The sequence below is a fragment of the Armigeres subalbatus genome, chromosome 2 (genome assembly GCF_024139115.2).
Source record: "Armigeres subalbatus isolate Guangzhou_Male chromosome 2, GZ_Asu_2, whole genome shotgun sequence".
Classification (NCBI taxonomy): domain Eukaryota; kingdom Metazoa; phylum Arthropoda; class Insecta; order Diptera; family Culicidae; genus Armigeres; species Armigeres subalbatus.
This window is the reverse complement of record NC_085140.1, coordinates 214,981,956-215,009,405: the sequence shown is the minus strand read 5'-3', so window position 1 is coordinate 215,009,405 and position 27,450 is coordinate 214,981,956. Positions and strand designations below refer to the sequence as shown.

The 27,450-nt window shown below is 40.7% G+C and overlaps 2 protein-coding genes across 2 annotated transcripts; one reads left to right on the top strand and one right to left on the bottom strand.

Annotated features, from left to right (window-relative positions):
- Window positions 1-1,481: 1,481 nt before the first annotated feature.
- Window positions 1,482-10,893, top strand: LOC134211626 (electron transfer flavoprotein-ubiquinone oxidoreductase, mitochondrial). Its single transcript, XM_062688692.1, has 4 exons — window positions 1,482-1,939; window positions 4,596-4,709; window positions 4,780-5,914; window positions 9,782-10,893. Exons 1-4 carry the CDS (start codon window positions 1,909-1,911, stop codon window positions 10,317-10,319), a joined length of 1,818 nt encoding a protein of 605 aa, XP_062544676.1. The 5' UTR covers window positions 1,482-1,908; the 3' UTR covers window positions 10,320-10,893.
- On the bottom strand, window positions 10,499-26,975 carry LOC134211627 (vesicle transport protein USE1). Its single transcript, XM_062688693.1, has 4 exons — window positions 26,618-26,975; window positions 11,490-11,880; window positions 11,283-11,424; window positions 10,499-10,742 (listed from the first exon to the last, which is right to left on the bottom strand). The coding sequence occupies exons 1-4, from the start codon at window positions 26,758-26,760 to the stop codon at window positions 10,699-10,701; spliced, it is 720 nt and encodes a 239-aa protein (XP_062544677.1). The 5' UTR covers window positions 26,761-26,975; the 3' UTR covers window positions 10,499-10,698.
- Between the last annotated feature and the right edge of the window lie 475 nt (window positions 26,976-27,450).

The following is a 27,450-nucleotide window of genomic DNA, read 5'->3' as shown; positions in this document are numbered from 1 at the left end:
AATGATTAGCATTGTTGCTGACCGGGAGCTGCGTTATTTTTTCCACTTCGAATGCAAATGTTCATTTGCAAGGAATTCTCAAAATAAATTCCTCTGGCTCTCATTTATTTATTTTTTCTGGTTGTGATCAAGATGTGATTGCGGCTGTTTGTTCCGCGATTTTTGTTCATGCTAAAATAAATCAAAGAATTTTGTGAAATCATATTTTGATTAATAAAATGAAGTCACTTACATTACCTTACATTGCAACCGCAATTATTCATGCTGAAACTGATACAACTTTTGAGCACCACCTACAATTTCACAAACATGAAAAGTTTCCGCCAGTTCTCCGCCATTTTATTGATACTGATGTATATTCTATTTCATTGTGAGCTATTGCATTTTATGTGCGAGACCAGATGGTATTTAACTAAATACAGATGCACATGAAATTTATCTGCAAAACAAATAAGATGTAAATAATTATCCTTTACATTATATTGTCTATGCTATTAGATACATAAGTGACTTTACAGAATTCAAATGCTGCACATAGAATCGGAAGAAGGAAGGCATACCTATTTTTATATGTTCAACGCACATAAAATATATTGGAAATTTGATCTCAGTGTAGATGGTGCAACTCAGCAAAGCTTGGGTTAAAATATTTCTTTGCAGTGAGAAAGAGACAAAGCAGTCCGTGCAGTGCCCTATATGCTGCCGTCAAGGCCAATTAGTATACGATTTTTTATTATTGCAGGTTGCAGTGGAATGTCAAAATGCATGGAATCTGATTAGCAAATGTTGGGGAACGCCTCAGAATCTTGCAACCAGTGTTCCCAACAAACAATTTAAGCTGAACAAGCTAGTTTTTTAGCTGAAGAAGCTTATTTGCCACGAAACAAGCTCTTATTCAGCTTCCAATGTTTGTTGGGTTGTTAGCAATGAAAATAAAAATGTTTTGACACTTCGCTAAACAAAGTTTTTTACAGTCTTGAAGGAGTCAAATAAAATCTTCGGTTTTTTATCCAACAAATATCCAGTTTTCAAAACAGTAAAATACTTGGTAAAACACGACAAATTTCACTTTAATAACATATATTTGACTGTCGTAATTATGCAATTAAAGTCATTTCTGAATATCTGGCATCACTTCACTGTTCTTAGCGCGCTTCGGAAAAAAATACACGAAAACAAACCGGACAGCTTTCAGCTGACGTCTAATCGTCCTTCTCTTTCAAGCTCATAGGAAGGATAGGATTTGACACCAAAAAGTTGCCAGCTCGCTGTTTGCATTTTGGTTGGAAACTTCTTGCAAGATCTTTGCATTTCGCGTTTTGGAAGAAAATTTGCAACATCTTTTCTTCTTTCAATAACCGAGGGTTTACTGTATTATTTAATTCCACACAAGTTCCACAACCGCCCCCAACTGATGCGCGCTTATGGTGTCCTTTTGTCAACAAAATTGAAATTTGACAGTTCCTTACTCGCGCTGTGTTGGAGTGGTTGGATTGGAGTTTGTTGGTGTCGTTCGTTTATTTGTAGATTTTATTATACTTATTTACAAAGTTTATATTATTGTTAATTGTGTACGAATCATCTGTTAGTATTCGAGTATTGTTTCTATTACCCCTCTGTATTGAGTACAAACATTCGTATCTTTGAGTTATTTCAAGGAATAGACTAGCTCGAAATCTAGTCTTGTGCGCTTTCTTCCGTATTTGTGTTTCTGCTTAGTACACCTACATACCACTTAGTCCGCTCGAGCAACTTCTGAGGATTGGGGGTGCAAAGTTTATCTCTCAGTCGGAATACGGTGCTCGAAGGACAGCAGCTGATTTTGTTTAGTAACTGAATATTATTGCTTGAATGCATAACTTGCTCTAGCGTTGTTATATAATTGATTTAGTGATAAGAAAGTCCATCATGGCTAGGAATATTCTTCAACTATCGAAACGTAAGTATATCAATATAAAATAAATCATTTTGTTTCTTATTCCAGATTTTTTGCAACCAAATATCTTAACACTGATCTTTTTTTAGAGCATATTATATTTGATATGCTTTGCTCCTCAATTTTTATTCTCTTCATTTTCTATTTGTTTGATATAGCAAGCGATACTTAAACGTAAATTAAAGAAGCGGTTTGGACTTTGACCCGCATTACTTTAGATACACATAATCACCGGCGACTTGATGGTACATCTATCAACTTATTTCAACTGAATCATTTCTTAGTTCAATTCGAAAAAGGAAACAAAGCATAAGCTAAAAATTCAATTTGCGATACCTTTTCTTTCTTTACGCCCTTATTTATCATGATTTATTGTAAAGAAACAGAAATAAGAATTTCTATTAAATTGAAAATTAATTATAAGGTATATTGCCAGCATATGCAAATACTGCGTTGTAGCCAGGAAGTCGAAGAATTTTCAGTTTATTTTTACTTCTAAAGATTGAAAGCTTCGATCATTTTTCTTCATATTCTGAGGCTATATATTTTATCCCTGCTTATGTCATAACTTAATCAGACTAATGTGCTTGATATACGTTGCCGTGTGAATATGAAAACTGAAGTTTAAATGAATATTTTAAGATACTAATCAGACTTTTTAAAATTTCGATTATGAGATATTAACATCATTGCATAAGTTTTATTGAACGTTTATCTTATTCGCTTTAGTTCTATAAAAATCTAAGCCACAAGCAAAAAGAAAAAAATAGAGAACAAAACGAAAAACAAATGTTTGATTTCCTCCATGAAATGGTAGATCTGAGTGCAACAATCTCAAGAGCGAAGGGGACGGAAATGGGCAGATGAAAATGTGGAGAATCATCTCATGACAGTGGTGTCCAAATTATTTGGCTTCAGATCAGCCGGAGAATCTTTCATATTTGCAAGAAAAAACTACAGAATCACTGATGGTGAATGCCCTACTGAGTGTGTCTTGTGTAATAATACTGCCAACGATCGCCCCCATCGTTGATGGGTTTACTTTTCATATGAGAATTATATACGATCGTATCCAGTATAATACTGCCCGTTGTCTTATGCTAGGTATTGACATTTTCAGATCCTCAGCTAGCATTTATTGAGGTTAGTTTAAACTAAAAAATATCTATTTATTTAAGTGAAGCTGTTAAAAATTTGAAGACAGCTCCGCTTTTTTTAATTGAGTCATTCTGAGCTTTTGATTATTGATAACGGCCTTCGCATTCCCATGAGCCTTGTTTGCAAGCAACTCATCATGGTATGTTGACAAGTTTCAATCTATAATTATGAGACCTTTATTAGCCTAACGGTAAAATGCGCGGCTACAAAACAATGCCATGCTGAAGGTTGCTGGATTTCCGGTAGGGTCCTGGAAAATTTCAAAATAGGATGTATATATATATCGACTTTCCTGGGCATAAGAGTTTCACTATGTATGTAATTAACAGCCCTGGGCTGGTTCACCTCTAAATGAATGTAGAAATGGTAACCTGGCTCGTAGTTAATAACTACGGAAATTCTAAATGTTACACTCTGAAAAATCTTCACGTCATATTTACCTGAAAACAAATGTGGTTCTCATCCACCCTACTTTTCACGTAAGAGTGACCTGAATGACAAGTAACCTGAACAAAATTTAGTTTCCTTGAGTTACGTGATTTATCCGGTGACTCTGACTGGATCTTCCAGTACTTATGACGTGAAGCATGAAAGTAGTTACGTGTTTTATCAGGTGAACCTGACGTGATTTGTACGTACTGGTTACGTGAAATTTTAGTGAAATCTACAAGACAGCAGGTAACCACTACATGTTTTAAAATGTATTACAATATAGTGATTTTGGAATGAATGCAAAAATGAACTGAACAGGGACTGCCCATAAAAGGGAAGCTTTTTCGCGTTATTGACAGGGAATGCCGTCATTTTGTCATTGCGCTTTGGAGTTATCACAGAAATACTGTTGAAGAAAAACAATGTAATCGGCGGATGTTGAATTAAATTTATCAGATTTGTTGAGAAATTATGTCAATGAGAATCGCTGAAAATTTGAAACTAGTTGCTTGCTCGAAAATTGCTAATATTGCCGCTGTTAATTAACCAAAAGTAGTGGAACCTAGGCTATAAACTTTAGATTTACGCGACCGGAAAACTGTAGCTCTAGACTTCCATGCAGCTTCCTTTTCTTTTTCACATAATTTTTCAACGAATCTAATAAATTTTATCCAACCTCCGTTGCTTTTTGTTCAAAGAGGAGAAATGCAGGCACGGAAAATATCCGCCTAGAAGCACCTGAAATATCACTTACCTCCGCCCGCGAAGTATCATCATGTTTAGGTTATGTATTATTAATTCTTGTTTACAATACAGGTCTTCCGCAAATGCCGAAGCTGCAATCACACTAACACAATCTCACTTGAATTGTTTACGTGGATATACAGTAATATTCACCAAGATTTTTAGTAAAAGTTACGTGAATTTCTGGTGAGCATTACTAAAGTCACGTAACAATCGTCATTTGTTCAAGACAGATCAGTTACGTGATTTTTCACGTGAATATGACGTGATGGTTTTTAGAGTGTATAATAGACATTGCTTAAAATTCAATTTCTATCTTTTCCAGTTCCGAGGGTTCTGTTAAACTTTAATCGTGGTTACTCGGAGACATCCGCACAATTCCCAAAGATAACAACCCATTACACCTTGAATCCCAGAGATAAGGACGAAAGATGGGCAGGTTAGTTACTTACAATTGAATACGCATTACCCATGATACTAAGAAGCAATGTATGTGCCGTTATTTGCAGAAGTCGACATGGAGCGCTTCGTCGACGAAGCTGATCTTCTGATTGTCGGCGGTGGTCCAGCTGGGTTTTCGGCAGCGATCCGTGCCAAACAGATTGCCGCTGAGAAGGGACAGGAACTCCGAGTGTGCCTAGTGGAAAAAGCTTCCGAAGTTGGCGGCCATATACTTTCCGGAGCTTGCCTGGACCCGGTTGCTTTGAACGAGTTGATCCCCGACTGGAAGGAAAAGGAAGCACCACTGAACACCCCGGTGAATCATGACAACTTTTCGTATTTAACGACGAATGGCAAACTTCCAATCCCGATTTTCCCGGGATGGCCCATGGATAACCGAGGAAACTATGTGGTCCGTTTGGGACATGTGGTGGCATGGCTCGGTCAGCAAGCGGAAGAATTGGGTGTCGAAATCTACCCTGGAACAGCGGCATCGGAAGTTCTCTTCCACGAGGATGGTTCAGTGAAAGGAATTGCCACGGGCGATGTTGGCATTTCTAAGTCTGGGGCACCAAAGGACACATTCGCGCGAGGAATGGAACTGCATGCTAAAACTACCATCTTCGCCGAGGGATGTCGTGGTCATCTGTCGAAACAATTGATGGTCAAATATGGCCTCAATGCTGAAAACGATCCTCAAACCTACGGAATTGGTTTGAAGGAAGTGTGGGAGATAAAACCCGAGAACCACAAACCAGGCCTAGTTGAGCACACCATTGGTTGGCCACTGGATAAAAATACGTACGGTGGATCATTCTTGTATCACTTGAACGAACCAACGCCTCTTGTTTCGGTCGGTTTTGTCATCGGACTGGATTACGTAAATCCGTACATCAGTCCATTCCAGGAGTTTCAACGATTCAAAACTCACCCGAAAATCCGAACAGTTTTTGAAGGAGGCAACCGCATAGCATACGGAGCACGTGCGCTAAACGAGGGAGGCTTCCAAAGTCTTCCGAAGCTCACATTCCCCGGAGGTTGTCTGGTTGGGTGTGCCGCTGGTTTCATGAACGTACCACGTGTCAAGGGAAGTCACTATGCCATGAAGAGCGGCATGTTGGCTGCTGAGAGTGCTTGCGAAACTATCTTTTCCGGTGCCACACAGGAGAAAACGGGACTAGAACCGAAGGATTATCCTGATAGGTGAGTGCAACACGAACTGTATCTATTCGAATGTGCTAGTCACACTTTTGGAAGTTTGACTGATTTAAATATGTAACAAACCTGACCTGACCGCATTATTGTTTATGGGTTTATCATGTACCTATTAGCAATACATTTCCTCCAAAATTAAAAATGACATAGGTACCGTGAAGTACCCTAATTTCGCGCACTTCAGATCTGACAAAGTTAAAACGTTCATTGAAAAACATGTAGTGGCCATTTGGGAACATTTGCTACTGCATCACGTAGTAGAAGGATTCTAGGTTCTCCAAAAATGTTACTTGCAAATTTTGCTGCTAGATAAAAAAAATTGCGGTATGAATTTAAGACCGTTATATGCTCCTTATTTTGCGCATGAAAATAGGACAGTTCCTAATTTCGCGCAAAAGTGTTTCTAACTTCGCTCATGTTTGGAATGGAATATCGTTATTGGTTTGATGAAATATAATCAATTGACCAATAGACGCATGAATCCATGGCTCAAAATATACAGATAACGGTATCATACAGCCGTCAGTGACCAATTCTTTGGTCGAAATGGTATGCCCCTATATTTCGACCCTCTGGAGCTTTGAATAGATTTTACTACATAAGTTTTAGTTAACACAAGTCATAAATCCTAATATATCGTTTTCTTCTGAAATATAAACCGTATTTTAGGAAATAAGACATTGTATAAGCAATGTTTATTAAGCAAAGTGCACTAAAAAAAAAAAATTTCTGAGACATCATGTATGAAAGTCTTTAATTACGCTATCTCTTACTTAGACAATCTTCAAATATGTGTTTCATATAAGACATCTTCAATATTATATACATTATCGAAAAGCTGCTGTAGTTTTATCCTCGACTTAAGTTTAGCATCACTTTACACATCGGATTTGATAGCTATTGCAAGCACTAATTTATAAGATCTTTCAAGTCAACATTAGTCGATGTCGGTGGTTATCCGCCTGAAAATTAGATAAAAAGCGTATATAATGACTCCTCGGGTTCTATTCAGTGTAAAACTGTCCTGTGCGTTAAATTGCTTTTGTTTCATTAGAATGTTGGCAACAACAATAAACGAAATTAGGCATCATATTTACTCTCATATGCCTAATTTCGCGCTCAAAACGAAAGTCTAAATAAATACAAAATACATATACATATTGTCTGATTTTGTCAAAATTGCACGCGGTGAACTCTTCAGGAAAGGTACCGCCGCGCTTTCTGCATCCCGTTTACTTGATTCTTATGGGTGAATATCATTGCGGTGTATCGTTTGGTGCGGCCGTACCTTTCGACAGTGATTCGCTGCGTGAAGTTTTATTCAAGTACTCATTTGGGAACATTACAAACGCCGCGCAGTGTATCACATCCAGAGAATCTGACAATATACAGTATACAGTTTCACACTTTTCAATAGTAATGACGAATAAACATATCCAACAGAGCATAATGGATACAAATATTTCCCAGTAGCCAGTTTTGTACAGTAAAATCATTTGTTTACTTGGGTCATGTTCTTCGTCTCTGTGCTAAGCACAAGCAAATATGGCGGTCGATGGGAGGACCGAATTGAAATAATTTTATTTGGTGTACTAAACCAAGTTTGTTCTTCAAGTTCTTTCGTGAAAAAAATTCAACAACAATGATATTTTGTAATCCTCCAAATTTTTCAATTTTGACTGGTACCTAAAAATTGAAAAAAATAAATGATTTTATAATGCGCGAAGTTAGGGCGCGCGCGAAATTAGGGCACATCACGGTAAAAGCCAAATCTCTGAGCATTCGACTCAGGCCAACGAACCCAGCACATGTCTGTGTAATCTGATTGTCGGCGGTAGTAAATAATACACGCACTTACCCGGGACAAGGCGAGAGAGTAAATCTCGCTTAACTTTTCAAAAGGACCTTTTCATGAATTAATTTGAATAGCGCATCCAACAGAACAACATGAAAGCTTTTGATTGCAGCATTTTCATAAAAAAATGTGACTTAGGTCGTTTTGAAAAGTTAAGCGATAAATTACTTTTTCCTTTCAAAATATGCACTTGCCCGGAATAAGATGGGAGAGTAAATATCACCTTCTTGTAAAGCGTTCTTGCCCAGAATAATGTGAGGGCGCGAATTCCTCCTTCACGTCAGATGCAATAAAAGTGCATCTAAATGTGCAGCGCAATGCAGCTGTCATTGAGTTTGACATCAGTTTGAAGTTTAGCGGTCCGATAACTGCAAAACTGTTGCAACTATCGAATGGCAGTTAAAAAGCATTGCAGTTATCGAACGTCTACTGTAATGCGAAAGAATGAATTTCTCCTTCTTTTAAAGCACGCATCTGCCCGGAATAAGGTGGGAGAGTAAATGACACTTTAAAACACGTGCTTGCCCAGAATAAAGAGGCCCGCACATAGGATACGTTTGCATTGCGTTTAGAACATTTCCCATGGGAAAACTGTCAAACGCAACGCAAATGAATCCTATGTGCGGTGCTTTTAATGCGAAACAGTGAACGCCTCTTCCTTTTAAACACGCATTTGCCCGAACTAATGCGAAAGAGTAAACGACACCTTTTAAAGCATCCGCTTCTCCGAAATAATGCTTTCTTCTTTTAAAGTGCGAAAGAGTGAATGTCTCTTGCTTCTAAAGCACGTATTTGCCCGGAATAAGGGTGAAGAGTAAATTAACCGTTTGTTTGAGAAACTGCATATGTAACATTTTGGCCAAAATGAGGTTTTATATATTCTGAATCCTCGTCCAAAAATACGTATTCTGGCAAAAAAAACGAAAAAAATGTTGTTCAGGAATGTATGAAACAAATTTACGTATGTCCACGTACTTTGAAGAGCAATTGTGGAGTACTGCTTACAATTTTGTACTGAAAGTGCCCCAGGGTGTTAAGTTTTGCCAAAAATTTTGGATCTGTATCGAAGAAATCGAAACATTCGGTGCAAATTTGTTCAAAAACAGTTTTTTGTTGTTTTCTCGAAATAGTGTAAAATGGACTTATGCAGTTTCTCAAACAAATGATTCAAATAATCTTTTTTAAAGCACGCATTTGGCCGGGATGAGGTGAAAAAGTAAATATTTCCTTCTTTTAAACAACGCGGTAGCCCGGAATAAGTCGGGTGAGTAAATGACTCATACTTTAATTATTTTGAATGTGTTTTTTTTTTGACTGATTAGTTTCAATTTTCAACTTCATTATTGACACGCAATCTAATAAAGTAATAAAGTGAGCAAGAAAGTGAGTACATGTTTTATTTTTATTTTTGACAAATTCGGGGTAATGGTCATTCGGGGTAGTGACCATTCGGGGTAACGCGTTATTCGGAGCAGTAGCCTTTCGGGGTGGGGCCCTCCTTAGCCGTGCGGTAAGACGCGCGGCTACAAAGCAAGACCATGCTGAGGGTGGCTGGTTTTCGGATTGGAAATTGTCTCGACTTTCCTGGGCATAAAAGTATCATCGTGCTAGCCTCATGATATACGAATGCAAAAATGGTAACCAGGTTTAGAAACCTCGCAGTTAATAACTGCGAAGTGATTAATGAACACTAAGCAGCGAGGCGGCTCTGTCCCAGTGTGGAGATGTAATGCCAATAAGAAGAAGAAGAAGCCTTTCGGGGTACTAGCGTTCGGGTTAGTGACATTCGGGGCAGTGTCATAGAATCAATCGAGCATAATAGGTATTTAGTGTATTTAGTTACGTTGATAAACAATAGGCACTGTTTCTCAAACTCACAGCTCTATCTGTCCTATCTCTGCAATGAATGAAGACTAATCATGCACTCTGATATTTAGCTCTTGAGTTGTCAACTGAACATGTCGCAAGCATGTCTTTAATATTCTTTTTATTTTTTTCAGAATCAAAGAATCCTACGTGTGGAAGGATCTGTACAAGGTACGAAATGCCCGGCCCAGTTTCCACAACGCATTCGGACTGTTTGGTGGGGTGGCATACAGTGGGTTCACTCTGCTGGTCGGAGGACGGGAACCGTGGACTCTGCGGCATGGAGCTCCCGATCACACGCGGCTGAAACCGGCCAAGGAATTCAAGCCGATCGAGTACCCCAAGCCCGATGGTAAGATCACGTTCGATCTGCTCTCGTCGGTGGCGTTGACCGGAACCAACCACGAGGGTGACCAGCCGGCCCATCTGACCCTGAAGGATGACACCGTTCCGGTGAAGAACAATCTCGACATTTACGACGGACCGGAAGCTCGATTCTGCCCCGCAGGTGTGTACGAATTCGTCCCGAACGATGAGGGAGGCAACATGAAGCTGCAAATCAATGCCCAGAATTGCATCCACTGCAAAACGTGCGACATTAAAGACGTAACGCAGAACATCAACTGGGTGGTGCCGGAGGGCGGCGGTGGTCCAGCCTACAACGGCATGTAATCATCCGATGGACACATATCCCTTCCTACCTCTCCTTCGCCAAGCATTTAGCCGATGCACCACATGCCCGTACACGAATTTTGTGACTTTACAATTCTGTTATTAGGATAGCTAAATTAAAGATGTATTGATTTCTTTTCTATATTCTTGGAATAAACTTTGTTATCATGGTTGAGAACTGCTTTTGCAAATATTGTAAAATTTATTTATATCCGTTTTCATAAAAAAAAACTAAAAATATAACAAACATAATGAACATGGAAAATATTGTATAAATTACTTACGACATTGGGGCATGAGTTCTGGAATTGTTTTTAAATATTCAGCAGTAGGATAGGAGCATTGAAGCTTCAAGCACTTCACGGTTGTTGGTACGCTTTCAGTATGACTTTTTCTTCATTATTTTCATAAATAACACCATAACTGGAAATATAAATTTTATATAGTAATTGTAATTGGGGCTTCCAAAAATTATGCACCAATAATTTGGCGCAATACCGTTTTATTTTCAGTTTGAATGTGTTCATTAAGGGCAGTGTGGTTAATCAATTTGAAAATAAAATCTTTGTTTCTACTTTCATAATAATTCCATCAATCCGAATCAATTCCTCTTTTCAGCTTGCTTCGCTATAATACCAATAGTTTTTTGCTCCACATATGAGAATGTGGTCAGTTTTTGGTGTAATGAACTCTGAGAATGCAAATTCGCCATAAAGTTTACAGGGTTTACAAAGTTAAGGATAATATGGAACAAATAAAATGCGATAGACTTCAGAAAATCACTTTAAAATATCGTTATTTAACGTAAATTCACTAATATTTAATAAAATCGATAGTTTCACAAATAATCTGGCAAAACAATAAACCAAATCTAAAGTTTAATACAATAATGCAAAAATTGCCGAATATAGAGGATTCGCAAAAGGTTCATGATGGGAAGTCATAACAACTCGCAATACTTACATATAAAAATCATCATCACAAGTCCTATCATCAGCCACATCCAGCATTTCCAGGCTTTGCTCGAGCTTTCCTGTAGCTTTGTCGATTCCGTCGACAGTGAGGTCATGTTTTGGTCCGTCAGTTTGGATGATTTACTCAAATTCTAGGCAAAAGAATAATCAAATTAAACAACATTCTTCCAGTAGATACTCTCATAGGAACACAAACCTCCGTATCTTGCTTGATGATTTTGTTGGAAATTTCACTCTGCTCTTTTAGGTTCCTCGTTAGTAGCAGCATGTCCTCCGCAAGCTTCTCCTGGACATCTGAGTACTGTTTGACTGTTTGTTCGAGGTTTTCGGCCAGCTTTTGGCCGGCACGACGCCGGATGGTGGTATTTCCACTGAAGAGTTCGCTGCGCAGTTCTTTCTGATATTTTTGGTCGTGGATTTGACGGATCTCGCGCATCACATCTTCCCCGCTGTTGTCGCCGGATGCCTTCAGTCTCGATTTCAGACGTTTTTGTTCCAAATTTGGCGATGGTTCTACATAGTTTGAAAGCTTTTTCAATTCTGCACAGCGGTTACGGTACTCTGTGATAAGCTTTTCTTCCGGTTGTCTAAAACCAAAGGAAAGCAGAAGACATTAATTTGTTTGAAAATATGTATAAGAACGATGTATTGTTATAATAGCCACTTTGAGATAAGTCAATATTCTGATTGATAACATCATTTTCATCCGTTATCACAGATAATGATTTGGGACTACATAATCACCATCTCTAATATGAAAGCAATGCACTCTTTAATAGTCGAGATCTGTCCTGGCGAATGCTGAGGAAGGGAAAGGATTGTTAGTTGGAAACCTACTTAAGAAAGATGCAGAGAACTCTACGACCTCTCATAGGTGCCACGAGACGTGTTGGAACAGTTAGAGTGAGGAAGGTTATAGCAGCAAGAATCGTTTTTGGTAAAACTAAACACAAAAAGAACTAAGATATAAATACAAAGTTGGAAAGGTACGATCCTGGAATTGAACCCACGATCACCTGCTTATAAGGCAGAAGCGGTAGCCACTAGACCACCGAGCTCGTTAAATACTTTCATAGTAGTTCTTTATCTCTAATTTTAGTATTATTAATGTTCAGTATGGTAGTTTTGATTTTGTTCTTCTTTAAGAACATTTTAGCCGCTTAAAGGCATTGGTTTGATACTAAGAAAACTTAAATCTACAATTTGATAACCTAACTACTAGTGCTACTACGTACACTAAATATTTAAAATATGAATCTTCTAGAGGATTGGCTGCTAACACAAAGGACGGAAACAACATGGCGAGGAAAGGTGAAGATGTACCTAAATCTGGCAAGGCTATGCATGACGGAGAACTGCTTCCCATTTGTCGCAACTACTACAAACAGACGAAGGGAGCACCGATGGGAAATCCGCTATCACCGTTTTGTGCGAACTGTTCATGGCGAATCTGGAGAACAACCTACAAGAACAAGGAATACTACCCCAGAAGTGGTGGGGATACGTCGCCGACATTTTCAGCATCCTCAACAGAACGGATCTACCCAGGATTTTGGAAGCGATAAACAACGTGCATAAGGACATCAAATTCACCTTCGAAGATGAAAAAGAAGATAAACTACCTTTCTTGGATCTACTAGTCATCAGGGAAGCAAATTCAACATTGAGCCTCGAAATCTACAGGAAGCCCACGAACACCATGAGAGTCATCCCATATACATCGAACCATTCATACCAACATAAAATGGCAGCATTTCATCACATGATCCACAGGATGCAGACGATACCCCTGAGCGAAGAAGGAAAAACGAAGGAACTACAATACATCTTGGAAACAGCGAAGATCAACGGATACCAGGAGAGGACTATACGAGCGATCATCAACAAGAAGGAAAGGACCCTACGACGAAATGGACATACAACGCTGACACCGATAGAGGAGCCGCTGAAAAGAGTTTCGGTTCCATATGATGAACACATCACCAACCAGCTACGCCCTCGACTCAGGAAATTCGGCATCGATCTAGTATTCTCCAGTAGAAGCAACCAACTCAAGTCTCTATTGGATTCAACGAAGGATAAAGTAGAAATGTTGAATAAGGCAGGCGTTTATAAAATAAGTTGTTCCCAATGTGAAAAAAATCTATGTAGGCCAAACAAAAGATCATTAGATATAAGGTTCAAGGAACATATGGCGGAAGTGAGTAAGGCGAAAAGAGAAAACGATAAGGGATTACATTACGAATTTAGATCTAAGGTAGCAGAGCATGTGTATAAGGAAAATCACCCAATTACGGCATCAAATATTAAAATCTTAAGAAATGTCTCTTCCCCATGGAAACTCGATGTAGCTGAGAGTTTAGAAATCCACCGACAGGTACAAACAGCGCTGTTGAATAAGGATCAGGGAAATGGCAGCTCTTGGCTCTTCAAGTTTCTACCTAAGCAATAAAGTAATATACTGTATAGGTAAATAAAGTAGGCAAATAAGATTAGATTAGGTACCTAGCGTAGTATAAATAGTGTAAGTTGCGATTGTTTTCTTCAAGTCGAGTCAAGTACGAGACACTGAAGACGACCACACAGTTGTGGTCGAAATACGTATCTGGAAAGATAACAAAAATTAACTGGTGGAATTAAATGGACAGTACTTAATTCGTCTTAGACGGTTGAATACATTCCACTAAAAAGCTTTATATATTTTTCTAAAATATGAATTTGATATCCTAGTTGGAGACAAGCTCCCGGATCATAGGTTGGTCAGATATTAAGTAACGGACCCTAAACTTTTCTTTACACTCACCAGAGCGTTCATGTAAAGTTTTTATCCCGGCCAGACGGTGGACCTCGGATGTTCTTGTCCTGGGAGGAGTGTTAAGGAGCATGCTCAGGAAATTGTTTTGTACTCGTTGGAGTTTCAGATGATGAGTTTTAGCGCTGCTCTTCCAGACTGACATGCCATATTCGATCACAGGAAGGATGATTTGCAAGCTTATTTTTCTGGGACAATGAAGACTGACGGTTGATCAAAGACTACAGTAGTTTCAACAAAACGTTAAACTTTGTCACCGTCTTGTCAACCGGTTGCCGGAAAATAAGCTTGCTGTCGAGAGTCAAGCCAATGTAGTACCCCATTCCACAGTCGTGCCATTGAGGATGATTTTACAGTCGTCAGGCGGAACATGTTTAGGGGATTTAGAGTGGGGAAAAATGATGACCTGGTTCTTCGCTGCGTTGATACAGATCTTCCAGCTGGTGAGGTACTCTGTCAGGGAAACCAGGTCTCGTTGGAGTTTTGCCACTAGCGCTCTGATGACTCTACTATTGTAGACGATGGAGGTGTCATCTGCGAACAGAGACAGAATGCTGCCTTCTTTAGGCTCCGACATGTCGGAGGTGAACAGATTGAAAAGAAGGGGCCAGAGAATAGTGCCCTGGAGGACGCCTGCGACGATGTTGTGCGCATTGGAACTCGCTCCGCTGATTGAGTCCTGGAATGTCCTTGGTGGCAGGTAATTGTTGATGATTTTCACCAGGTAGCTGAGAAGATTGTAGCGTTGTAGTTTGTACACCAGGCCATTATGCCATACATTGTCGAATGACTTCTCAACATCGAGTAAGGCTATTGCGATAGCTTTTGATAACCCTGAGAGAAGCTTGGATAACCCTAAGAGAAGGCTGATGGGACGATAACTTTTGGGGGAGGACGGATCCTTCCCATGCAAACGGATGGGGATGACTTTCGCTGACTTTTAGGACGATGAAAAGTAGCTGAGCCGGAGACACTGATTAAAGATGTGCGAAAGGTGCTCGAAGAGCACTCGTATGCTTGAGCTCGAAATTCAGAATGTTATGTTCTTAGATGATTTGATATAGGCCGTCGATTCGCCAGCTGAGTTCTCCAACTCCTTCGAGAAGTCGTTGGGAGTCTGATGAATATTGTTTGCATACTCGTTAACGATTGCTTCATGTGGATTAACAATGTTTTGCCCAAAATTGTGTGAGCTGACGAAGTGACGACCTATTTCATTGACTTGGAATGCAGGAGTTATCAAGCGATCCTTAAAGCCATTATTGTCTCAAAGGTGGAATGGACCGAGGCTTGGATTTTAGTATTTTGGTCATTTTCCAGAACGGCTTTGCACAGTCTGGAAGAGCGCGGATCTTATTGGAGAAATCACTATTCCTGAGGTCAACCATTCTGACCTTGATAATTTTTGTGATTCGATTGCAGCGTGCCTTAAGCTCAGGCAGTATAGAACACCCGATTCTGTTTTACACGGATTATTTTTTACACAGCCGTGTAAAAAAATCCCACACAAATTTTTTGCAAAGTTGCTCCATTTTGCACGATTTATCGAGAAATCATAAAACTTTTTTTACACGGATTTTCGAATTTTGAACTGAAAACTTTTTTTACACGGAAAAAAAATAGGGTGTACGCTGAAACTGCTCGCGAGTGACATTCCACAATCGAATCAAATCTTTGATGAGTGTATCGATGGTTAGGGTGTTGCTTATCTGCCGAGCCGTCGGTACATGTTGCTCTCGGGCCACTGAGATCGCCTTCTCGATGGAACGCAGCTCCCGATCAATTGCTTCAGGCGTTACCGACCGCAGGTGTTGATTAACAGATGCCTGCGGTATATAATTCGGGCCTGGTGGCCTCACAACTGGATCTCAAACAACGAGCTCCATCGTCGTTGTCACCAGAGGCCGATAGCAACAGAAATTCGAGATCGGAAGTAGGGCTGGGTCGGTCACAATCTACGTAGGGGCGAACACGAAATTTGTAAACAAGCATTAGACTAGAAGCCAGCGGGACATCGCAACAGAGGTAGACCCAGAGGCTCTTGGCGGCGAAGCCTCAATAAAGAAATAAAAGAAGTCGACCGAAATCTAACCTGGCAACAGGTTAAAGCGATAGCTGGGCCACGCTCAGGATGGAGATCTTTCATGTCGGCCCTTCGCACCACCGGAGGTTTACAGGATTCATAAGTAAAAAGTAAGTAAGTTGGAGGAATGCTTCCGAGAAGAACAATTTGTCAGTCGTCATCGGGCAGCCACCGTTTAGGCTGGATCACCGGCGACCAGGCATTGCAATTTATCCCATCATTCGATCTTCTGAGCAAAGATACTGATGATATACTGGGATATCGATCTTAGTTATCTATCTGCTCAGTAAACAAAGTGCAATGTTCGCCATGGAGAAAAGTTTTGACGTAGGACTTACGTCTCTCTTTACTATACCGGGTGTCATTTCAAAATATTCAAATCGACAGCGTTACGCTGTGTTGAAAGATTTTAAACGTTAATAGCGTTCGTCTCAGTGGACGAATTTCTGCGGTAAGCCCCTCAATCGACAGATTTCAAGTATGACTTCCATGTCCATGCTTGATAACACCCGAAAAACTTGTTTCAATAGGCATAAAACTGTTTCCAATGAAAAACATTGAGATCAAGGGAACCTATAAATATGGGTACCGCATAATTCTTGCATCATTCCATTACCACGTTCTGATTGGTGCAGACACCAGCGAATGAGCAGCCGCTGGGTCTGCCGAGAAGCCATAAAATAGCGCAACGCGATTTTTTCCTTTCATTCTGACCGGGACAAGCGAAGCAATCGCATCATCGATTGAACAGCACTCACACCTTTTAGCAGGGAATGAAGTCTGCACCGACCGCTTTTTCGGCTCGACACCATCGAAGCGACCATCATCAGTCGAAACCTAGCCAGTACATCAGCAGTCCACCCTACAGACCCGACAAAGCAGCAATGCTGAGCAGATACCGGCAGCAGCAGCAGAGTCGAGTCGAGACCGGCCGGCATCGGTGCTGAGCCGAGACAGGCTGAAGAAAAACCACATGATGCAGCATGTATGTCCAAAACACAAACGGTTCTTCAGAGAGCCAATAATAGAGATCAATATTCAATATACAGTTGAAACCCGAAAGTGGGTGCTAGCGAAGTTGGATTTTACTCACAATCCGTACGTTAAACCTAACTTCGGAAGTGGTGCGCTGAATAGCGCTTCGCGATATGAAAACAGCGCACCACTTCCGAAGTTAGGTTTAACGTACGGATTGTGAGAAAAACCAACTTCGCTATCTAATTCCGGTTTTTAACTGGATTGAGAATATCAATGCTTTCAATACCCTTCGGGATAGAAATTGTACTTGGGTGCCAAATCCAATATTCGAGAGATAAAATTTTATGCGTGATTTTCATAAATAGCGTCAAAACTAACAGTGGATAATTTTTCTGATTTAACCGCGAAGTGGACGAAGGACTTCGCTTGACCATGCCTTTAAAGATTCATAAGATGTCCAAATCTCTCACATAATCTTATTTGGACAAAAAAAACACCGATAACAGCTCAAACATTAATAAACTATCAATCGAGCGAACGTGACTGAATGATCGTCCCATGTTACCAATTCTAAATCTTATCACCCGAAATCCCATGTCCGGGTGTTTCCTTCCTTCTACTACTAACAATGTTGTCTCAGAAAAGAACACGTACTTCCCACCTGAACTGCAATTCTAAGCTCGCTTCCCCGGCTTATTGGCCTGTATCTAGCGAAAAGTCCCGTTAGGAAATAGACGCCAGCAGCGAGCAACAAGCGTAAAAAAGAAGAAGCCCTTTTCGAACGCGTTGATGATGATGACGCTTTGGCTGACAAAGAAGCGGGATACAAGACACTAGCTGATTGGCCCACCAATTGGGAAGCAGAGAAGATTCAAAATAAGGTATAAAAGAAAAGTGCATTTGCTCGCAGAGCATTCAGTCCTTTTTATACCATCACTAGAAATTCGCGGTTATTTGAAAAGATCGTTTTCTCACTTTTTGCACTTAGCCGAAGCAAACAGCCTTTTTCAAGGCTCTAAGAGTTAAAAATAAAGTCGCTATCGCACGGATTAGAAGGCTCTTCAGTAGGGCAGTTCAAATTTCAAAAATGTTCGAAAATTCCAACTCCCATGTGTCTATTAGCATCATTTTGGTAATATAGGAGTCCTGGCAAAATTTCAGGCAATTCGGTGGCCATTTAGGGGTGGCGCGAAGTCAATTTATGTTTATATGGAAATTTGTATGGGAAAAACTTAAAATTTATTGAAGTCTTCCCACAACTGTCTATTTGTGATAAATTCAAATAAACATCCCCAACCTCCATTTTTGGAATCTATTTGAGCTCAACCAGTGGATAACTCATTAATTTTAATTTATATTTCCACTGCTACGTTGAGGCTAATTACACCATTTTAGCCATTTATATCATATTCACACTGTCAATAGAACCGTTCAATCCACTCATAACTAATGTGTTATCCGGAGGTCTCATTTATATAGATTCCAAAAAGGGATGTTGGGGATGTTTATTTGAATTCATCACAAATCGACAGTTATAGGGAGACTTGAATAAATTTTAAGTTTTTCCCATACAAATTTCCATATAAACATAAATTGACCTCGCGCCACCCCTAAATGGCCACCGAATTGCATGAAATTTTGCCAGGAATCCTATATTACCAAAAAGATGCTAATTGACATATGGGAGTTGGACTTTTTGAACATTTTTGAAATTTGAACTGCCCTACTCTTCAGTGGAAGGGCTGAGATAAAGTCTACATCCCCTGCTGAGTCAACTTGTGGTTTATTTCAGGCAGTCCTTCAGTGGGAAGGTTGCCACTGTCGAGGCTAATATTTCGTGACCGGACAGATACGTCCTGAATTTTTTTTGATGATTCTTATTCGAGGTAGATTTGATTTCTGTGTCGGTTTGATGAGAAGATTTTGCCAAGGAATGGTATGCAACGCCGATTATTTATCCAAAATAGTTGATGAGAGAAATTTGGACATATTATGTATCTTAAAGGCATGGTCAAGTCAAGTCCTACGTCCACTTAGCGGTTATGTCACAGACATTACCCACTGTTCGTTTTTTCACTGCTTTTGTTGTAGCAACGCCCTCGCAACGTGAACAAACCCCGAACCGCGCTGGCTATCAGGATCATCATCAAATGCTCAAATGATAATATCTTTCCAGAGTGCTCTTTGATTAGGGATAATATCTTTGCACAAGCAAAGATGATATCATGTGCTCAGATGATATTGCAATGCCTGCCGGCGACTGACAAGGGCTTGGTGGAGAGGCTGGGAATCGAATCCATGACAGTCCGCTTATAAGGCGAACGTGTAGCCAATTACGCTACAAAACCCCCCATATCTTCATGTTCTTCGATGATTTGACATAGGCCGTCAATTTGGCAGCTGACTCCTCCGAGAAGTCGTTGGGAGTCAGATGAATGTTATTTGCATGCTCGTTAACGGCTGCTTCATGTGGACTGACAATGTTTTGCCCAAGATTGTGTGAGCTGACGAAGTGACGACCTATTTCAGTGACCTTCTCTGCGATGGAGGAGTTATCAAGCGATCCTTAGAGCCATTATTGTCTCAAAGGTGGAATAGACCGAGGCTTGGACGGCTTTGCACAGTCTGGAAGAGCGCGAATCTTATTGGAGAAATCACTATTCCTGAGGTCAACCATTCTGACCTTGATAATTTTTGTGATTCGATTGCAGCGTGCCTTAAGCTAAGGCAGTATAGTGCGCTGCAACTGCCCGCGAGTGACATTCCACAATCGAATCAAATTTTTGGTGAGTGTATCGATGGTTAGGGTGTTGCTTATCTGCCGAGCCTTCGGTACATGTTGGTCTCGGGCCACCGAGATCGAATTCTCGATGGAACGCAGCTCAAGATCAATAGCTTCAGGCGTTACCGACCGCGCCTCGTAGACGACGTTGGCGTCCACGCACCTTTGGAACCGGCCCCAGTCGACTCGATGATAGTTTCGCCGAGACAGCTGATGCCGATTAACCCTTTATAAGGCAGTGGCAACTATATTACCACCAACAAATTATATGTTTTTCTATTTATTAACAAGAGCTCAACTTATTATTTCACATGTAGTGACTTTATTTGCGTCCTAGTAACTCCCCAGGTGAATTTGAGCCGTAAAAAAATTGAAATGTCAATTTGAGAACAGTTTTTTTACGAACAGATCGTAAGTTTCGAGTGGAAGAAGGATTTTCAGTTATAATTCGTTAAAAAACAACAAAGATATATTTTTCCCGTTGGTATCAATTATTTTGAATCTCCTGTGTTAGATTATTACGTGATTAGCGTGAAAAAAGCTTTGCCTTTCTGTATATTTGGTTCTTGGATTTACGAAATTATGTTTTTTCCCAAGGGTCCCCCTTGGGAGAAAAAACGCGAAAAATTATTTTTTCACTTATAATGCGTTTTCTGACTAGGACTCTTCACCAAAAAATGTAACGTACCTTGATTTGACTGGTTCTACGTAAAACCAAATTTTTAAAAATCTTTTTATATTTTTGTTGTTGCCTGTTTTCCCGCTTGCTCACCTTCACCACCACCGGATAGTGATCCGAGCTGAGCTCCTGATAGACGACCGGCTGCGAGATGTGGTCGTTCATGTTGGTGATGTACAAGTCGAATGTCGAATACACGCCGACTCAACCGAGTGAGGAAATCCGGGTTCAGGATCGTGTAATGGCCTTCCTCCATATCGTTGCTCCAGGTGGTGCCGTTTCGATTGCTGCGACTGTTGCCCCAGGCTTGGTGCTTGGCATTCAGGTCGCCGGAAATGATGTACTAACCTTGTCTTCGCGTTAGTATGACGTTGTACCTCCGAAGGGCGGCCGATGAACCACCGCCGGCTTTAGCTTGAATTGGCCAGTACGCCACGATAGGCGTGATTGAACCGACGGAAGTGGTCACTTCGACACCTGATGACCTCGATGAAGCTGAGCTGGAAGCTTGGCAGCAGGCGACAGTTGATTTTGTAGTGAAGAGCGATGGCCACTCCACCTCCCCTAGTCGGCCGGTCGAGTCGCACGATACTAATGTCCGGGATGTGCACGCTCACCTCCGGTTTTAGGTGCGTTTCATTAATGAACGTCACGTTGATCTTCTTCTCCTCGAGGAAATCAGCCAGTTCGATATTTTTGCTCTTTACAGAGCAGGCGTTCCAGTTGACCAGGCCCACCCTAGTAGCCATTTTCAATAATGAACGGATTTTGCAGCTGTGCAGCCGAGTGGCGAGCTGCGTGAATATCGGCATCAGTTGGGGTGTAGAGCGGAGTAATTTCTTCCGGTGGAACATTGGAATCTCGACAAATGACAGCCGTTCGTCGTAAATGTGAAGGCTGTTTCGAAAAGATATTTTAGTTACTCTTGTAACTAAAATATCTTTTCTGTTTCGTCTTGATCGAGATTGTTACTGTGCAATAAATTAACCATCCAAGTTAGCCAATTTTTAATTGTTTACGTAACAGTTGTACTGAAAAAACGTACAAACGTGCAAACCGGAGCCAGTTCAAAACGCGCACTAGAACCAAGACATAACCTCCACGATCAACATCTTCACCCTCCGCGTCCGAAGAGCCCGTATAAGGACGAACAACACAACAAGCAGCCACCCGCGGTCATGGTGAAATCCCCCCAGCAACGGTAGTAGTAGCGGCACACTGCAACAAGAGATTAATATTCTAGTGAGTAGGTAACCAATTCGAGTTGCTTCAGAATGCAGAGCAAGATGACATCACGGATGAAATGCAGGTGCTAACTCCGCAGCCTTACACAACAATCGAATTCCCAAAAGTGAAAAAAAGTCCTCCAATATCAATTGTAGACCAATGAACCAGGCAGGTGCATGAGCTGATGGCGAAAATCAACATTGCAAGGCAAGGCCAAACGACGAATAATAATGTTTTGCTCTCGATGTCTGAGTTCCTCGTCCTCGAAATGTTCGACCGACTTGCTAACTGCTTCACCGGCAGATAAATCGCAGTTACTAGCCGCAAGCTTTGCACAAGCACACTCCAATCAGATGGCAGACGATCCAGAAACCACCACTGCAGTGAACGAGTCCATCGCATATATCGATCAGACACAGCTGTGCGACGCACATCCATGGCTGATTCGCCCTAAAGAAGTTGCTCAGCTCATCCGTAGGCTAAAATCCAAAAAGTCCCCTGGCCAAGACAAAATTCGTAGCTGTGTGATCAAGAATGGGGCTCTCCTTAGCCGTGCGGTAAGACACGCGGCTACAAAGCAAGACCATGCTGAGGGTGGCTGGGTTCGATTCCCGGTGCCGGTCTAGGCAATTTTCGGATTGGAAATTGTCTCGACTTCCCTGGGCATAAAAGTATCATCGTGTTAGCCTCATGATATACGAATGCAAAAATGGTAACTTGGCTTAGAAACCTCGCATTTAATAACTGTGGAAGTGCTTAATGAACACTAAGCTGCGAGGCGGCTCTGTCCCAGTGTGGGGATGTAATGCCAATAAGAAGAAGAAGTGATCAAGAAGCTACCTCGAAAAGCTCATATCTTCCTCGCTAAAATATTTTCTGCTTGTTTAAGACTTGGGTATTTTCCGAGTGCGTGGAAACGCGCAATAGTAAACGCCATCCCGAAACCAAATAAGGACTATTCAAATGCGTCCAACTATAGACCAATAAGCCTATTGCCGTCATTCAGTAAACTTCTTGAACGAATTATTTTAAAACTAATCGGGCAGCATCTGGAGACAACACGTATAATTCCTGATGAACAGTTTGGCTTCAAAAGAGGGCATTCCACCAACCATCAACTGGTCCGTCTTACGGAGCAACTTCGCGTTGAAGAAATCTTCCGGTATGGTGCTATTGGATGTTGAAAAGGCATACATCTCGGTTATAAATGCGACGTGGCAACTTCTCTCTCTACGTCCTGAAAATCATCCGCTCCTTTTTGCTGCATCGTAGCTACCACGTATCTATGAATGGGCACCCATCAGTGGGATATACCATTCGGTGTCCCCCAAGGCGCTGTTTTAAGTCCCACGTTGTACAACATTTCCACCGCTGACATAGTGATGGTAGATGATGTTCAGTATTTTCTCTTCGCGGATGATACTGGATTTGTTGCATCGGATGATGACCCAGCCATTGTTGTAGTCTCCAGACTACAAACTGCTCAAAATGCTCTGGAAAGATTCCAGAAGTGGAAAATCAAAAGAAATGCTGAAAAATCGCAAGCAATTTTCTTCACGCGTAAACGAAGCCCACAAAATCTTCCACGGAATGAGATCCACGGAGTGAGATACCTGGGACTAAATCTGGACCGCAACATTTGCCACCCATATCAAAAACTCCCTGAGTAAGTGCAACAAGCTCATAAGAATGCTGCGTCCTCTTATCAATCAACACTCCCACTTGGACACCAACTCGAAACTACTGGTTTACAAAGAAGTGTTCACGCCGTAAATGACTTACGGTTTCCCTGCATGGCATAATTGTGCTGTCCATCGAAAGAAACTTCTGGTGAAACAGAACCGAATTCTCAAGATGATTCTGGACTTCCAAACACCTCAACACCCAAATGTCCACAGGATTGCGAAGATAGAAAAAATCAACGATTGGTTCAATCGAATTATTCCAAAATTTTGGATAGGATGCACTACACCAGCAAATTCTTTGCTAGAGAATTTGACGGCGTAGATGTTGTAGTAGTTTGTGATATTAGAATAGCTCCAGTTTCCTTTTACTATCCCTAATCTCTATTGCATATTCGAAGGTTTTTTTCTTTCAAACTTTTTCCATCAGTTGCCAAATGTTTCAGTTTGAGCCAAAGACTAGTATACATACACCCAAAAAATCTGCACGTTGTTTTTACCTGAAAAAGTACGTAGATTTTTTCCACCTGAAATTCACGTAACTTTTACCTGATTTTTTGATAGAATTATCATTCTACGTGAAAATCAGGTAGATTCTACCTGAGTTTTGGATAGAATTCACCGGACACGTAAGTTTCACCTGAATTTTCTGAAGCATTTGTAGCTACGTGTGCACGTAAAATGTAACTGAAAAATCAGGTGAAAACAACGTTTAGATTATTTGGAGTGTAGTACTTCTCGAATTACTAAGTTGCTGACCGGTAGTCCATAACTCAACTTTAGATAGTAACTATACCCATGTATTGCTAAAAGTAAAGAATTAAATTGAATTGAATTGAAATCCATATAAAACGTGCTCTATCTCGTTACCAAACCGTTATTCCAATTGAATCATTTGTTTGAGAAACTGCATATTAAGTCCATTTTACACTATTTCGAGAAAACAACAAAAAACTGTATTTCAGCAAATTTACTCCGAATCTTTCGATTTCTTCGATACAGATCAATAGTTTTTGGCAAAACTCAACACCCTGGGTCACTTTCTGTGGTAAAAATATAAGCAGTACTCCACAACTGCTCTTCAAAGTACGTGGACATTATATGTAGTTTCTCAAACAAACGAAAAAAATTTCATACATTCCTGAACAAAAATTTTTTTTCGTATTTTTTGCCAGAATACGTATTCTTGGACGAGGATTCAGAATATATAAAAATCTCATTTTGGCCAAAAATGTTACATATGCAGTTTCTCAAACAAACGGTTCAATTGTGTCTTCAGAAAAGATGTTCCAACTAATATTCTTTATAGCATTGCAGAGGACAACCACTGGTTTTGTACATCTGCGTGAATTTTTATTCCATACCGACCTTCAATGTGGATAGATCATCGATATTTTCTTATCAAAAGGAATCCAAAGAAATACACTTCAACTCTTCTGAAGACGATGCTAAAATGTAGTTTTCAGTTCAAAAACTAAAAAACGCACGTTTTGATGGCTTTTGAACCAGTGTGCGGTGGTGTTGAAGCTTGAACCAATGCAGCTGCCGCTGCAAGTCGCTTGTGCGCTTGTAACGGTGGAAGGATTGGAATCGCACGACGCGGAGCCGGGATGGCTAGAAAGTTCACCTCATCGACAACAGGAACACGGTTCTTCTTCGGCATGGGATTCGCCACACTTGTTGCAGCGCGGCTTCATGCGGCAGTTCTTGGCTCGAAGTTGAAGCAGTTGGTGCACTGGCCAATATCGTTCCCAGTCAACGACGGTGTGCTCCAGATGGACAAGGTAAAGCTGGTCGCAATATCTCCTCGTCTTGCCGTGACGAGCGATCTTGTGCACGGCAACTGGCTTCACTCTAACTTTCATCTATTAAGTGACTGAGTAAAAATGTGTTGCCGTCTTTTTTGGAGACTGTGGAGAACTCGCAGCAAAGTCTTGAGGGGCTGGTCATAAGCGTAGAACTCATAGTTGTGGATCTCAGGGAACTCCACGACGGATTGATGATGGTTCTGTTTGCCGGCATCACTTTCATGCCTTCGCTGCAGACCCAACATCTTTATAATTTGTTGTGTTTTTGATTATGGCTCTTAATAGTGAGACATAACAAAATAAAACAGTTGCCTCATTCCTTTTGACAGAACTTCTACTCAGTGAATCCAAAAATCGATTTCGTATTCATGCCAATAAACATGAGTATATTTTCTACTGATTGTAATTGTAATTTATTAGCTATAATTCCTATAGCTAGTTTTAAGCGCGGCTACGACGCATCGTCATCAGAAAAATATTGCCGAAAAGAAAAGATCTCACAGCATCCGAAAATTGCCTAGACCGGCACCGGGAATCGAACCCAGCCACCCTCAGCATGATCTTGCTTTGTAGCCGCGCGTCTTACCGTCTTACCGCACGGCTAAGGAGGGCCCCTTCATTATCACTGATGAAAAAAGCCTGTGTCTGACTGCACTACTATTGAAGACTGCAAGACACGATGTCTAATGGATCACATCTGTAAAATCAGTTCGTCAATGCCAGATTATATGTGACGAGACACTAGCTTACTGTTAATGGCCACACAGCAATTTTGAACTGTTGTTAGCGGGCCGCAATATATTACCGATTACAGGAGACACGTCGATTTGTAACTGGAGTATTTTAATGTAAGTCATGCTTCGGAAAGTTGTATTGCAAAATCAAGCTTTTCAATCCCGAACAAGATCGGGTACATGAAGCTAGATGAATAATTATGAGATATACATACCGTCATCCGGGGTGACGGTATATCTTTGCTCAAATACTTCTCTTATTAATTTAATTTTGTAGTTGCAGATATTCTAATCTATTAACATATTGACCCATTCTCACCTGACGTTACTTGTATAAATGTAAACTATCTGTCGTATCTTATTGGGCCTAATTTAGTACTGCTATTTGATAATATTGTAACTTATAATGATTTGTAATTTTCTATTGTTAACGAAAACATGGTATTTATAAGTTGAAGTTGAATTCAATGCTAAGTATTTAAACAGCGTCAAATCTCTACAGGCAGGTAAAGAGAAAAAAAAAGCGATAATGTACTTACTCAAATTGATCCTCCAGTTCCGAGATCATCGTGTCCAGCGATTTGATGTACTTCTTCAATCGCCAGTCCTGTTGGTCGACCGAGGCGAGTTCTTCGCACTGGGCAATCAAGCTCCGGACGTTGATCTCCAGCTTGGATGTCATCGTTGCTGCGCACTTTCGCGGATTATTGGTGAAATCTGATGCTCGGTCCCCAGTGGCTCCGAATCTAGATCACCCGCGATGAAGTGAAATTCTGCTGAATCGCGGGCGGAATCAAAATTAGCTGACCCGATAAGAAAGCGGCACACAACACAGGCGAGACGAGGAGAAAACTGAAAATGTTTGCGTTGTCAAAACAAATTCAAGCTGCCAAAGAATCTGTCAGATACGCATAAGTGTGCGTGTGGAAATTGTTTCCGTTGTGTTGTTGAACCGCGCGCGCCGCCCGCCCGCTTGCCCGCCCGTTAATCAATTGTACACAGCTAGAAAAAAGTACCAAACGATAGGTTTGCAAACCATTATGGTTTACGTTCCACCACAGAGAACAGACATACAAGTCCATTCTCAATCGTGTGTAAGGAATTTAACGGACGTTTTGAAACAAAAGATATTTTAGTTACTAGATAAAGATTGTCGCTTCGGTTCCCTTTGTTCTGCTGTCCGAAACATGTGTGGTACATACCTGTTAAATCGTATGGATTTTCCTTCTTTGACATTTAGCTCCCCTATCCTCGCCAGCAAAAGATGTTCCGGACAGCGACGACAGCGACAATCTTTATCTAGTAACTAAAATATCTTTTTTTGAAACGCAACACAAATGGCAATCTCGTGGAGGCGCTGGCATCGCATAGT

Excerpts from the sequence above, each read along its gene's own strand:
- LOC134211627 (XM_062688693.1), bottom strand. The coding sequence starts at position 26,760 with ATGACATCCAAGCTGGAGATCAACGTCCGGAGCTTGATTGCCCAGTGC. Across the intron at positions 11,881-26,617 it reads GAACTGGAGGATCAATTTGA|ACAACCGGAAGAAAAGCTTA; the intron begins GTAAGTACATTA and ends CTTTGGTTTTAG. Across the intron at positions 10,743-11,282 it reads TGTGATGATGATTTTTATAT|TTATGGTGTTATTTATGAAA; the intron begins GTAAGTATTGCG and ends TTATATTTCCAG.
- LOC134211626 (XM_062688692.1), top strand. The coding sequence starts at position 1,909 with ATGGCTAGGAATATTCTTCAACTATCGAAAC. Across the intron at positions 1,940-4,595 it reads TATTCTTCAACTATCGAAAC|TTCCGAGGGTTCTGTTAAAC; the intron begins GTAAGTATATCA and ends TATCTTTTCCAG. Across the intron at positions 5,915-9,781 it reads CCGAAGGATTATCCTGATAG|AATCAAAGAATCCTACGTGT; the intron begins GTGAGTGCAACA and ends TATTTTTTTCAG.